General features: G+C 34.1%; 2 protein-coding genes across 4 annotated transcripts in view; one reads left to right on the top strand and one right to left on the bottom strand.

Moving 5' to 3' along the window:
• Positions 1–6,572, top strand: part of LOC125668610 (RB1-inducible coiled-coil protein 1-like) — a 35,461-nt gene extending 28,889 nt beyond the window's left edge. For all 3 annotated transcript variants that reach the window (XM_056161626.1, XM_056161627.1, XM_048902905.2), the window contains 3 exons: positions 1,806–1,933; positions 2,031–2,101; positions 4,901–6,572. In XM_056161626.1, coding sequence (XP_056017601.1) covers positions 1,806–1,933; positions 2,031–2,101; positions 4,901–5,008 — 307 coding nt within the window. In that variant the 3' untranslated portion in view covers positions 5,009–6,572. The remainder of the gene's footprint in view (positions 1–1,805; positions 1,934–2,030; positions 2,102–4,900) is intronic.
• LOC125668826 (synaptonemal complex protein 2-like) overlaps positions 5,794–14,731 on the bottom strand; it is a 104,524-nt gene continuing 95,586 nt past the window's right edge. The window contains exons 29-32 of the mRNA XM_056164389.1: positions 14,364–14,422; positions 11,766–11,844; positions 9,365–9,430; positions 5,794–6,665 (exon numbers count right to left, since the gene is read on the bottom strand). Coding sequence (XP_056020364.1) covers positions 6,606–6,665; positions 9,365–9,430; positions 11,766–11,844; positions 14,364–14,422 — 264 coding nt within the window. The 3' untranslated portion in view covers positions 5,794–6,605. The remainder of the gene's footprint in view (positions 6,666–9,364; positions 9,431–11,765; positions 11,845–14,363; positions 14,423–14,731) is intronic.

Genomic DNA, 14,731 nt, shown 5'->3' with positions numbered 1-14,731 from the left:
TTTTGATCCATTTCGACCTCTCTTGCACGAGTTTTGCCCCTTTGTTTGAAAATTATTGTTATATGGAGGGTACATAACTAGTCCGGCTAACTCCTCCCACAATTTCTAAGTGAGGACCATCTTGTATTACAGAGTGTTTGTATGGATATTGGAGATGTGCAAGTGGCAAGGAATTATATTTTCTCAAATTTCTGAGAAAATTACAGGTTGTTGAACTTAGTCCGTTTTCAGAAAATATTGCAGAGAGTGCATGATTTGTTCAGTGAACTCCTCCTACAGTTTTCAAGTGAGGACCTTCTTATTTTACAGAGTGTTTATATAGGTATTGAAGATGTGCATGTGGCAAGGCTTTTGATTTCCTTCAATTTTTTTTAAAGGAAATTACAGGTTATTGAACTTAGTTAGTTTTGAGGAATTATTACATAGAGAGTACATGATTTGTCTGTTTTTCCTTCCACAGTTTTGAAGTGAGGATCTTCTTATTTTACAGAGTATTTGTATGGGTATGGAAGATGTGCATGTGTCAAGGATTTTGATTTCCTTCAGTTTTTGAGAAAATTACAGGTTGTTGAACTTAGTCAGTTTTTAGGATTTATTGCATAGAGAGTACATGATTTGTCTTCTTTTTTCCCTTCTACAGTTTTCAAGTGAGAACCTTATTTACAGAATATTTGTATGGGTATGGAAGATACAAAGATATAATGCACTTTCAATATAAGACCAACTTAGCCCTACCCTGGGGCCTGAACCTAGGTTTAATGAATTTCGGGTTTTGTTAAGAGATCATTGCTTATCATAATTGTGCTAATAGTGTGACTGCTTGATGCCCAAAAGTAAATAAGATTTTTAATTACATTAATTTTGATAGCCACACCCCTCAGGCCCCATTGCTTCCCTTGCTCCATAGATGTTACAGTAAAATACGGTTACAGCAAACATGCTTATAATGAATTCATGCTTACAGCAAAGTGATTTATATTTCCTTGTACTTTTGAAACATGAGCTCATTGGAAATAACAAATTACGTTTACAACAAATTAAAATTCTTTGTCCCCAGCAATTTGCTATAAGTGTTTTTACTCAAAATTGGTTCAGCTGTTCCAGAGAAGAAGCTGAAAATGTTCTCAAGTTTACAACTAAGGAATGATAGTGACTCAGATGACAGAAAAAGTGAGGTGTAAATTTGGTCATCGTTGCTAACCACATTCACCGAGTCTGGAAGTACCTATACTACCTCAAACTCAGGCTGTATGATCAGTGAAACCCTCGATTTTCTTGAATATATAAGAAATGACACAATCATTCATTGACCAATAACAGTCATGATAATAGACAATAAATAGCGCCATTGATTGCATTTTTTGTTTGTAAAATTGTGCGCTTTATAAATTTTAGTAATAATAATAATTTAATAATAGATTTCAATATTTTAATGAAAAGAAGCAAGTTGGGTATACATATAGTTAAATGAAATCGGCCTTAAGGACGACAGACCCAATTTGAAATTTTGCACTTCTGCGCAGAAAGCCACGCACATCGCTATTTACAGTTTCCGTGCATTGTGACGTCGCTGCAATTGTTTCATCATATTATGAACATGCGTAATATACGAACTGAACTTCAGACTATATTTCTTTCATTATACAAGTAATACATCTTGTTTTAATCCATATTTTATATGAATTCTTCAATAAAGTCAATTTATAGAATTTCCGTAACTTTTGTATCTGTGAATCTTTCGTGTTTTAAGTGTAATTTCTGGGATTCAGTACTTGACTTTCTAACACCTGTCTTGATGTTTTCAGCTGTAATGTTGGGGACTTGGCTCTCTTTTGTTTGGATGACCGACATGACCAGTACGTGGTGTTCACTATAGGAAGTACTCTTCACTTTCTCCATACCGACTGTCAAGAAATCTTAGGTCTGAAACCCAGTAAGTGGCCAGAAACATGTCAATCAATAACTTCTCTAGTGAAAGAAAAAGCATTTTCATTGTTATCATGCCAACTGTAATGTGAAATTGCTTGCAGATCCCGGTGAAACTAAAAAGTCATGGGTACTAGCAGAAATTATTGAGAAGGAGTACTGTCAGGCCAAGAAGGTAAGATTTGCCATTTTAATGAAAAATAATTTTGCCTTTGGTGACCTTGGCATTGTTGGTAGTCTGATGCAACTCTGGTTTTGATATTTGTGTATATTAGTTTGTTTATATTATTTCCAAATTTATATGCATGTATTGGTTAATACCAATGTCCATCTTTCTGCCCACTTAAGAACTACAAATTACAGTCTCTTTATAAGTTGGTATCCAGCTTCCTCTAAAAGATTAAGCTACACGTACATCACTGTCAGCATTTTTGGATCTTGGGAATTCTCCCAATTTGTCAAACATGCATCTTGCTACATATCATAATAGCATCTTGATATTTTGGCAAGAAGCATCTGGTTAACCTAACAATTGTCCTGTGCAATTCCATTTCAAGTCATTTGCCTATATACTACAAGTTACTTGATGCATTTTAGTCATAAGTGAGATTGGGACATCTATTTTCTCCCTTTACAAACCATGCAAGATTAATAGAATCCTTAATTAGTACAAGTATGGGATAGGGAAATTCCACCAAGGGGACAAGTTTTGCAGTCTAGGATGAGGCTTTGCCGAGGGGACAAGATTCGCAGTCTAGGACAAAGCTTTGAATCTTGTTCCAGAGGTGGAATTTCCTTATCCCATACAAGTAAATAATGAAGGATTTTTTTTCTCAGTTTAGTGCATAAATTCAAGAACCTTGAGAAAATTCAAAATTATCAAAATACTCATTTGAACTTAAATCGTAAATCATAGAAAATGTATGACATCACAATCAAATGATGTCGCAGCAGTGTGAGACAGAAAAATCTCACATGGGTAAAGTCGATTTCGCACTAGTGATGATGTGAGAGGGTTCTCCCATTTAAGAAAGCCTTGGGATATCAGCCAATTTTACATAGCCACAAAATCATTCATTATAACAGTGTAAATTCAACACTTAGTACTGTATGTACTGCATAGCAATATCAACATCTTCCATACGCCCGTCTTTAGACGGGAGTATCATGGTCAGCAATGTCTGTCCATTAGTTCCGGGTTTTCTGTTTCAATTTTCATTTCTCTGTCACACATCGAACTGAAACTTGCTATATTGCTTCTTTGTCGGTCACTCTAGATCATGTTGCAATTTTGATCCATTTCAACCTCTCTTGCAGGAGATTTGCCCCTTTTTTTAAAATTAATGTTGTAGGAAGGTAATTTGTCTGGCTAAATCCTCCCACAATTTTCAAGTGAGGACCTTTTTTATTTTACAGTGTTTGTATGGGTATTGAAGATGTGCATGTGGCAAGGATTTTGATTTGCTTCAATTTTTGAGAAAATTACACATTGTTGAACTTAGTCAGTTTCGAGGAAATATGGGTATTATAAAGTGAGTGCATGGTTTGTCTGTCTAACTCCTCCCATAGTTTTTAAGTGAGGACCTTGTTGTTTTACAGAGTTTTTGTATGGGTATTGAAGATGTTCATGTGGCAAGGATTTTAATTTTCTTCAGTTACTAAGAATTACATTTTGAATGTCAGTTTTGAGGAAATATTGCATAGAGAGTACATGATTTGTCTGTCTAACTTTTCCTAGTTTTCAAGTAGGGATCTTTTCATTTTAAAGTGTTTGTATGGGTATTGAAGATGTGCATGTGGCAAGGATTTTGATTTCTTCAATTTGTGAGAAAATTACACATTTTATAATTTAGTTTTAGGAAATATTACATTCTCAGTAGAAAGTATGTGATTTGTCCATCTCATAAGTGAGGATGCTCTTGTTTTAGTGTTTGTATGGGTATTGAAGATGTGCATGTGACAAGGATTTTGATTTTCTTCAATTCTTGAGAAAATTACACGATTGTCAAACTTGGTCAGTTTTGAGGAAATATAATAAAGTGAGTGCATGGTTTTCCTTTCAACTCTCTCACAGTTTTAAAGCTAGGGCCTTTGTAAACAACTTGAAGATATGTATTTCCAGGATTTTGATACTCAACCTATGAATGTTTTGTTGAGGGAGGTTTGAGAACCCAAGAAATTCCTAATAAGAGGAAAGTATAATATTGAGTAGATGTAGTAGATTTTGGATAAACTCTTGCAAGTACATTTTTTTGGTTACATAAAATTCAAATTCTGCTAGATTCAAACCTATGATCCACAGATTTATAAGTTAACCCAAATATCGAATAAGCAGCTACCCTGAATAAATATGAAGATTTAAAAGACCATGAAATATATTGCTGACCTTTCTTTATTCACATGTTGCAAAACAATATATGTCACAGCTTGATGATGGCTGATACCACCTCAAGTCAACTTATATAACCTGACGGGTGTATTATGTACCATTTACAGTACTCTTGTTGAATCTATATATATTTCTCTGGGATCAACTTTTAATTCTTTAGATTTAAACATTAAGTGTGAATCATCTTAGGGAATGATCTGTTCATTTATGCATGCATAATAACGGAATATTTGAAGAACTAGGAAAATATCTATCTTCAGTAAATCCATATGGGTTACAGAAAATTTCACCCTCATGGTTTAGTATTTTGGTCAGGAACTGGCAGGCTTGCCAAATCCCAGATAAAAATACTATACCACGAGGGTGAAATTTTCCACACTGATACTTGTAATGGATTCTTATAAACTAAAACTACTCAATGTTAATATGTTAACAATACACAATGGTCTCACAAAAATATATGAATTATACCACTGAAATACAAGCTGTACATTTAGTCAGTGCAATAGAAAATTTAATCCAGTTGACATTGTAGAGTAAATTTTAATTTTCATAGATAAATTAATAACAACATTTTAATTTTAGCCACAGAACAGATTCAAGGTACCTGTTGGGACCAAGTTCTACAGAGTGAAGGCCAAGCCATGGAAACCTGAAAGTGGGGCAAGGGGAACAGCAGTGGCCAACACTTGATGAGAGCATATCACATAGATAGTTTTTTATTCGTTATGGAGAGTGGGGCAAGAACATATGACAAAAGATAGCTTATTCTTCAGCCCATGCCTGTTGGACAGTACAATAAAATGTAAACCAAAATTCATGTCTCATTTTAGTCACTCCCAATATAATTTACAAGCAGTATCAAGAACAAAAATGTATACTCTGAATACACAAACTTTATTTCATCATTAAACTCCATAATACATGTACAGAATTTAGCCATACAGCTTCTTGGAATGTTACAAAATATAATTTTTAAAGTTGTTTTTTGGTGGGGTTTTTTCATCAGTACATATTCTGAAGTTAATCATTATTTTCCCTGTGAATAAAACTCTGTACTCATGTATACAATATCACAGTATAGCTTGTACATATGTTTGCTTCTTGTGAAATGGATCATTTTTGAAATTATAAAGCTAGTTTAATTTTAAGCCACTTTAATTCATAAAACTAATCAAAGTTTTAAGCCAATCCATGTTTCTTCCATACATACAATATACAGTGTATAGTATATTACATTTTTGTTGCATTATTCTGAACAGAAAACAAAGCAGACATGAATTTGTGATATATAAAATTTGCTATGATTGTGATTTAAAAATGACTGATTTTCATGCAAGACAATACAGTGAAACTTCTCTAAACTGGCCGGCTCTCGGACTGGAAAAAACGGCCGGTTTGGAGGGATGGCCGGTTAACCAAGAATTTAGCATTTTGAAAAATTTCATCTCAATATTCACAAAGTAGGTACTGTTCCCTTTCTTCTGGTGATCTATGATCAATTATTGGCGGAGATCAAATTAGTCCACTTGTATCTACAGGTAATTATACATATGTAATTAACAAGAAATATTCTCATTAAAATCATCTAATTTTTGTTTTGACGTTTTTAAAAGTACAGTAGTAAATATGAAATTTTAATTTGCATATTTCTTAGGAAGGAATTTTAAGTCTATGGAAACCAAGAAAGTTATCTTTTAATAATTATCATTAACAGTCAATGATTTGTTTTCTTTATTAACTACTGCTTATATCCATATGATGGAATGGTGCAACAATACGACATTTGATACTGTATTCATTCAGTATGTTCCTAACCGTTTCATACATTTTGTGCAGTATTTGGAAGGGTCACTTGGTTTAGCCTAGTGTCACTTAACACCCTTGAAAGCACAGGTAAACAATAGAAAATCCAGTGGATGATTTCCCACCAGGCATGTTGGTCAGTCCAATTGCACACCTGGCCGATCTTGATCACCTTCTGGTAAAAATTTTCTTCTCTTCAAAAAGTGGCTGGTATGATAAGGGTAAATTACACGTTTGTTAACAAATGTTCTTTAAAAAGTGGCCGATGTCCGGTTTTCAGGGGCCGACTTTAAGTTTTGTAAGACTTTCTTTGTAAGGAAATGTTAAGATTTCTGCCGGGACTTTAAAAATCGGCCGATATTCAGGGAGAACCGGTTTTCTGAGGGGCCGGTTTGGAGAAGTTTCACTGTATTGCATAATGTGTTGTTATGGAATAAAAATAAAATACATGTTCTGTGTTATAAGAAATAGAATCACATCTTCACTATCCAATGGAAAAGGATCTCTGAAGACATAGTTTGATGTTATCCAGGTCTTCTTGTTCCTAAAGAAAAACCAAGGAAATAATTGTAATATTGGTCAGAAGAAAACAAAAAAGGTCCATGTGCTACAATGCTCACCTGAGTCACCTTGGCCCTGTTTTTCTTCATCAGATTTTTACCTTCTTTATTTCCAAGAGAAATTTTGACCCATATTAAGGTTACACCCTCGTCCCATGGGGTCATGACTCAACTGAATTTGAATCCTTACAATATAAAATGCTTCAAAATCAATATTTCTAACATGGCCTTCCTGTTCCGGAGAAGTTTTTTTTTTAAAAAAAGAAGAAATTTTCCACTCTATATTTTCATGTATCAGATCCCCAATTTTAACTCCACCCTATCCTTTGATAAAAAAAAAAACAAAAAAAAAAACAACAACCCTTGAATCAACAGAACTTGGGAATGTTCATATAATATAGTGTGACTCTGCTGCTCTTGAACAGAATTTCCCTACATACTCTAATGTAATACTTTGAATCCCTAATTTAGCCTTACTCTTGCCCCAGGGGCCATGGTTTGATCTATTAATGAATCTGCACTACATCAGAATTCTTGGATAATAATAGGACTAATCATGGTCATATTTTTTAAACTGTATTCCCATGTAAAATTTTTATCCCTTAGTGTGGCCCAACGTTGCCCCCAAGAACCATGATTCAAACAAATCTGCATTATCTGAGGATGATTGCATACTAATCATGTATATATAATGTGGCCCAAACCTACAATTGGGGAATTGATTTGAATGAACTTGAATCTGCACTACCTCACCATATTTTGGATATGTATATGACTGCCCTGATTTTTAGATTTATAGTTCCTCCATTTCCAATATAATGCCATGTATCAATTTGATCCCCTATTGAGGCCCCACTCTACCCTCCAAGAAAATGGAAATTACTAGGATTAATATATAACTGGTATATAAAACATTTTGCTAAATACATGTAAATATAGGCACCACTTTTCGCTGGATTAACATATGGCCCCTGATCATATATAGTATAACATCAAGGTTTGAACTATGCAATTTAAATGCCCCAACATGTTCATTAATACTGTAACTTAGAGGTTTGGCATTTATTTTAATGAAAAGTTTGTTAACAGTAAGAGCTATGGTCGTCTTTTGAAGTCGGGGTTGTCTGTTTTTGTTAAATCTCTATTCATCGAATGACTGGTTTTTAAAGACTTTGTTTATATTGAGCACAAAGTTGTCCAGATTTCTCTTTTCTATCTTAAAAGAAAAAAAAGTATTTTTTGTAATAAAGAAAATTATATCCAAAAGGCAAACTTGAATCTGCACTATGTCAGAAAGCTTTCATGTAAATCTCAGCTTTTCTGGCTCAGTGGTTCTTGAGAAGATTTTTAAAGATTTCTCCTATATATTTGTAAGTAAAACTTTGATCCCCTATTGTGGCCCCATCCAACCCCCTGGGGTCATGATTTTAACAAACTTGAATTTGTACTATGTCAGGAAGCTTTCATGTAAATTTCAGCTTTTCTGGCTTAGTGGTTCTTTAGAAGATTTTTAAATTACCTCCACCCTATTTTTGCATTTTTGTGATTATCTCGCCTTTGAAAGGGACATGGCCCTTCATTTGAATAAACTTGAAATCCCTTCACCTGAGGATGCTTTTGGCCAAGTTTGGTTGAAATTGGCCCAGTGGTTCTGGAGAAGAAATCGAAAATGTAAAAAGTTTACAGACAGACGGACAACAGGCGATCAGAATAGTTCACTTGAGCTTTCAGCTTTCTAACTCATTTACCTGTATTGACCTCAGGTGGTTATTCTGTAGTTTTCAGGCTAAGGGTGACCATTTAAAACTGAATAAATTTTTCTGTATTTTGATATCTTTATCAGACAAATGGGATGAATCCTATGTACCTTTCCAGGCTTTGTTTTTACAGTATTGCCATCTTCACAAGCCATGGGTTTTCGGTCCACTCTGCTCACCCTTACCTTGTGAAGATGCAGTATTGCCTGTGAAACATTTTAAAATGAACAAGAGGTACAGTAAGCAATGCTCACTAAGAATACCCCCACTTACCCCAATCTCCCAACGGATGTTGTTAATAGGTATAAATTACCTCTTTTCTGAGTGTAAAAATATGGTATCCCTTTGTAGAAGAAAATGGAAGATATAGTCCGAACACAAATCCATGGCATAAACCTATAATTTTGACCTTGAGATCAAAGGTCAAAAAGAGGTCATGAATGTACATGACACATAGTGTCATGGTGATACATCCATGTCTATGACTATGTCAAAACCCTATAATCAATTTTGACCTGGAGGTCAAAGTTCAAGGTCATATAGAGGTCATGAAGGTACCCGACACATCGTCTCATGGTGATGCATTCATGTGTCAAATATGGTATGCCTATGTCAAAGAACAAAGAAGTCGTGGCCCTGACACGAATCCATTGTAAAAACCTTTAATTTTGACCTTGAGGTCAAGGTCATATGGAGATCATGAAGGTACATGACACATCGTCTCATGGTGATGCACTCATGTGTCAAATATGGTATGTCTATGTCAAAGAACAAAGAAGTTATGGCCCGGACACGAATCCACTGTAAAAAAAAAACCCTTTAATTTTGACCTTGAGGTCAAGGTCATATAGAGGTCATAAAGGTACTCGACACATCGTCTCATGGTGATCCACCTCGTTCGGGGGGTATAATAATTTTTTACTTACTTTTCTAGATATTAATCTTGTCTTTAGTGCATCAAGCTCTTTTTTCATGGAATTCTTTACTGTGAACTGAAATTACATATACAGTATTTAACATGTAATTTATAAAACACCAGAGGTCTCTGGGCTACAATCCTCTCAAAGAGAATTTTAAAAAAAAACACCCATTGTTATGTAACCAAACTGAGATGACTAATTGGTTTGAACAAACCTAGGCACAAAAATATTTCTCTTAATGATTTGGTTAAATTAACCTAGTAACACAATTAGCTCCAGTAATAATTAATCTTTACATAAAGATAATGTTGTAATGTTCTTAAAGAAACAAGCATTCTGAGAGCATTGCATGGCAATACATAGTCCCCTACCGGTTGCAAAAATCACTGTACCACAACAATATTCAAAGTTCATTATGTAGGTTATGGTAAAAGGGAAAATTGGGGAACCAGGTTAGGAATGATGATCATGAATAATTTAGCTATATTGTAGTATTACTATGCTAGACGTTTTAATGAATGTAGTATTCTTAATTCTTATCTACAGAGATAAGAAACTTGGATGTAAACTAACAATTCATGCTATTTTTCTATGTCCAAGGGCCATAACTTAATGGAAAATCAACAGACCAAGATGAAATTAAAACTTTATCTGTAACTTGTTATGGCAAAGCAATGTACCTAATATCAAATGAATATCTGCAAGCACAACCAAAAAAAATCCGGAAAACTGATAATTCATGCTATTTTTCTAAATCCAAGGGCCATAACTAAGTGAAAAATCAACAGACCGAGACGAAATTCAAACTTGATTTGTAACTTGTTATGACAAAGCAATGTACCAAATATCAAATGAATATCTGCAAGCACAACCAAAAAAAGTCTGGAAAACTGATTATTCATGCTATTTTTCTAAGTCCAAGGGCCCTAACTAAGTGAAAAATCAACAGACTGAGACGAAGTTCGAACTTGATCTGTAACTTGTTATGGCAAAGCCACATACCAAATATAAAATAAATACCTGCAAGAACAGAGAAAAAAAGTGCGGAAAACTGGACTAACAGACGGAGCGCAAACCTAAAGTCCCCTCAACTTCGTCGGCAGAGGACTAAAAATATGGTTTAGGCTTTTCCTCCTAAATACTGACTTTGTGTGAAGTCTAACTTTAATGTTTTCTCAGTTTTAAAAAGTAAGTATTGCAAAGACTGAGCCGAGCCAGTCGGGCCTTCGACGACCGCCGTGGAGATCGGCCTCTCGACGACCAAGGTAGAGCCGTAAGGAGCTCCCCTCCCCAACCAGTTCTGAGGTAATGTCTATTTTAATAGTAGTCAAAAGAAGATTATGCATTTGAATTTTTTTTATTTTTATAATTTTGGGTGTGGTGTAGTTGTGTCATGAAATATATCTTTAATTACATACATAAATAATGGAACATGATGGTTGTTAAGAGGGGGACCTGATTCTATGTGCATGTCTCGGAAGTACCGATATTAATTCCATTATCGGATTTGTAATGCCTAAGTCGCCGTTCATTCCAATGGTGCCAATATTTGTAAAGCTAAATCATGACGTAATAACTTTCAATAGCTGAAATGTCTTGATTTTTTAATCACATTTTTATTGATGATTTCTAACAATTACATAATTTTCCTTACAGATCGGCGATTGACTAATCACTTTCAAGAGCTTGAGATAAATATTTTTGTATGTATAGGCTACACCCAACATTTTTAGAAAGGATTTCCAAATTCATACCAACTGCAAGCTATAACCTTTGTAGGTTACTTTTATGGAAAAAAGAACGAGAAACACTCATCTATTGCAAACATTTCTTCAATTTGATACTTGCATTGAATTAACGTTCATATTAATAGGCTATACACTTCAAAAATGAAAGTTTATTACTTAATAAAAGCATATTGCATTTTTTTAAATAATCACCAAAAGGGAAACCAGGTGTGCACCAAATTAACTAAGTTTATGGCCGAGGCTGACAAATCTTTAGACAGATACACAGATCAATACAATAATTTCTATACACATACTCCTCCAAACTTTCTAATGGTAGAATTATCTTTCCCTGTACTGGGATCAATTAAACAAAGTCCAAATTCAGTGACCCCCCCCCCCCTTCCCATACAATTTCATTTGATTTGTGCTTAAATCTATAATTTATCAAGAATTCAAAGTATTAGAAATATCATCCAGAAATAATTTGTTGCCTTATGTCAGCTGGTGACCTTGATCTTTGGGTAAATAAAGCTTTTGCTAAAGCAGGGAAAACACAAAAATCATAATCATGATTTCATTATCTCAATTTCTTTACAATATTTTGCTTTCATGACTTAAAAATGCCTTTGCAAATGCAATAGATGCATCTTGTTAACATGCTGAATTCTAAAATTCACCTGAGATTTCTTTACATGTTCTTCACTGTGATGCAGTTGCTTTACAAAGCTTTCTTTTGCTGCCACCAAATTCTGTATACTAAAGAAATCAAGAAACAATTAGGCCACACAACTCACCTGAGCCATCTTGCTCAAATTTCCAGAATTTTGGACTCCTTTTGGATCACTATGGCTCTAAATGCTAGTCATATTGAATCCACATTTAATGCATGTACATGTATATCAATTTGAAAAGAACCCGTAGCCTTGTTCTTCAGCAGGCGGTTTCAAAATGTTTTTTAGTTTACATTCAAACATAGAATTTTTGACCATTTTGTGGCCAAATCTTGGTCTGAAAGCTATGGTTTACTCAAACTTGAATGTACACAATATGTCTAAATATCACTTCAACAAATTGTACTTTTGTTGCCTTTGATAAGAGTTAAATTAATTTCTTCTATTAGGGGCTATACACAATATTGCATTCCTATAAAAATCTATCTGGAGCATAAGTTTACATTACGCAACTTCAGGGGACATGAATTAAACAAATTGTTTAAATATTTATCATATTTTTTATAGAAGTCATATGTAACATAACAATGCTAACATTTTAGTACTCATTTGGCAAAAATAAAGCCTCATTCTTCCTCAGAGAGCATATTTCATACTTATTCCTATTTTAAAAGTATGAAAAAATCCTTATTTTTGGCCCACGTGATCTAAACATAACTACATGTCTATGATGTGTCATTTTAGTACTTTTGAGACATTCTCTGATATAACAAGCATACTGAGAGTATTGCATGGCAATACATAGTCCCTTACTGGGTGCAAAAATTTCTGCTGCAACAATATTCGAAGTTTGATCATTATATAGGTTATGGTTAATGGGAAAATTGGGGAGCCAGGATAGGAATGGCTGGAAATCAACTACTATTCAGGTACAATATATATATATATATATGTGTGTGTGTGTGTGTGTGTGTGTGTGTGTATAAAGCACGAAGGGGGGTTGCAAATTTTGGTAATTTACAGACATGCATACATACATTCACACATAGTAAAAGTGTTATGAAATAGAAAAGTTGACACAGGATTGTACTGAATATTTTATTTTGTTACAGTTCCAAATAATTCTTGTTTTTGAGCTGTTTATTTTTAATCCTGACAAAAATTTATCTGATTCATCTGTACCATCAAGGGTTAAAGATGTATCAGCAGTATACTAGGCTATTTGGATGGAGATCAAAGCTCCTGACAATTTATGGTATTATAAAATAATAATAGAAAAACATACATACTTGCATTCACACAAAAATACCCCAGGTACCTAATATAACAACAATAAACATAAAAATTAGATAAAGAATGACACTCATTGGTATATATGCATTTAGGTTTTAAACAGTATCAGCAAAATTAGAAGTCTTTCTAGTAATAAAGACAATAATAACAATTATATATTTTGGCCCACCCTGGAACCAAACCCATACCCCTGGGATCAGGAAATTTACATTTTGGTAAAGGGCTACCTGCTCCTCCTAAATATCCATTTAGTTTAAATTTAATAGCGATAGCATTAATTTGCCCCCCCCCCCCCCCCCCCCTGAATCAGAACATCTACCTTGGGGATCATGAAATTTACAATTTTCCTGCTCTACATGACTGCATGTAGTTTTTCTTACAGATTTGCATTTGTAGAGATTCTTAATAAGATTTCTTTGGCTGTTTTTGTTCCATCCTTTAGGTCCCAGGGGTGCAGGAGTACTGAAATTTACAATTTATCTTCCCTTTGTCCAAAAGATGCTTCATACTAGATTTGAAAATAATTGTTAAGAGGTTAAAAATGTTCAGTTGTTAATACACACATTTAATCACTTACCATTTTGCCCCTAACCTGGTACCAAAACCCCTACCCCTTGGATCAGGAGATTTACAATTTTGTTAGAGGCCTTCCTGCTCTACATGACTATACATTTAGTATTTCTTACAGATGTGCGGTTGTAGAGAAGGTTTTTGAAAATTGGTAAATTTTTGACAGTTTTTGCCCTGCAACTATGGCCCTGGAGGAGCAGGAGTCCCGAGATTCATTTCCCCCTTGTCCCAAAGATGCTTCATATTAAATCTGAAACAAACTGGAATGGTAGGTGTCAAAATGAAGTTAAAAATGTTCAATTGTTAACAGATGACAATGGATGTAGACCATTAGCAATAGGTAACCTGAGTGACTCAGATCACTTAATAAATCACCTAATATCAGAAAATGCCTCAAAATACTAAAATGATACCTCATACATTTCTGGCTCAGTATTTCTAAAAATATTTTTCTTTGACACCAAATTCAATCATTTCTACTCATTAGAAGATGGTGTGGTCCTTAATTTGAACTAAGTGGAATCCCCTTATGCTCAAATATGCTTTATACAAAGTTTCTGAAATAAACTTAGTGGTTGTAGAAGCAATGTTGAAAATGTTAAAAGGTTATGCACCATATACACACGATGGCAAACAAATCAAACTTTGATCAGAAATGCTCACATTCATGTACATGTATTTCATGTGGTGTACAGCTCTTTTCACTAAAATTTGAGACAAATTTCTAAATGCTTATAATACCTCTTTTCTTGGGAGCGAGTATGTCTTTGTATGTCTCTTAGTTTTTCTTCAAAGTATAACTGCATAAAGAAATTTGAATGACAATTTAGTTTAGGAATTCAAAAAGGATGTCAAAGTGAAACCTTAGTGACCCCTTATAGTGACCTCACTATTTGCTTGGTAGAAGGAAATGCATAGTTTGAACAAAATTAAAACTGCATTATATGAGAATTTATTATATGCTTTCAATTTCATCTCTTCTTTTTTCTTTAAAAGTTTGCGGGCATATATAACGCGATATATGCCCGGAAACATCCTGGCCCGCAAACATTACGTCACAATCAAAACACAAGCAAATTGCTACGTCGTTAATTTTCAATTTTTTCGTG

Source organism: Ostrea edulis, chromosome 4, assembly GCF_947568905.1.
Source record: "Ostrea edulis chromosome 4, xbOstEdul1.1, whole genome shotgun sequence".
Lineage (NCBI taxonomy): Eukaryota > Metazoa > Mollusca > Bivalvia > Ostreida > Ostreidae > Ostrea > Ostrea edulis.
Note: the sequence above shows the minus strand (reverse complement) of the source record. Positions and strands in the feature narration are given on the sequence as shown.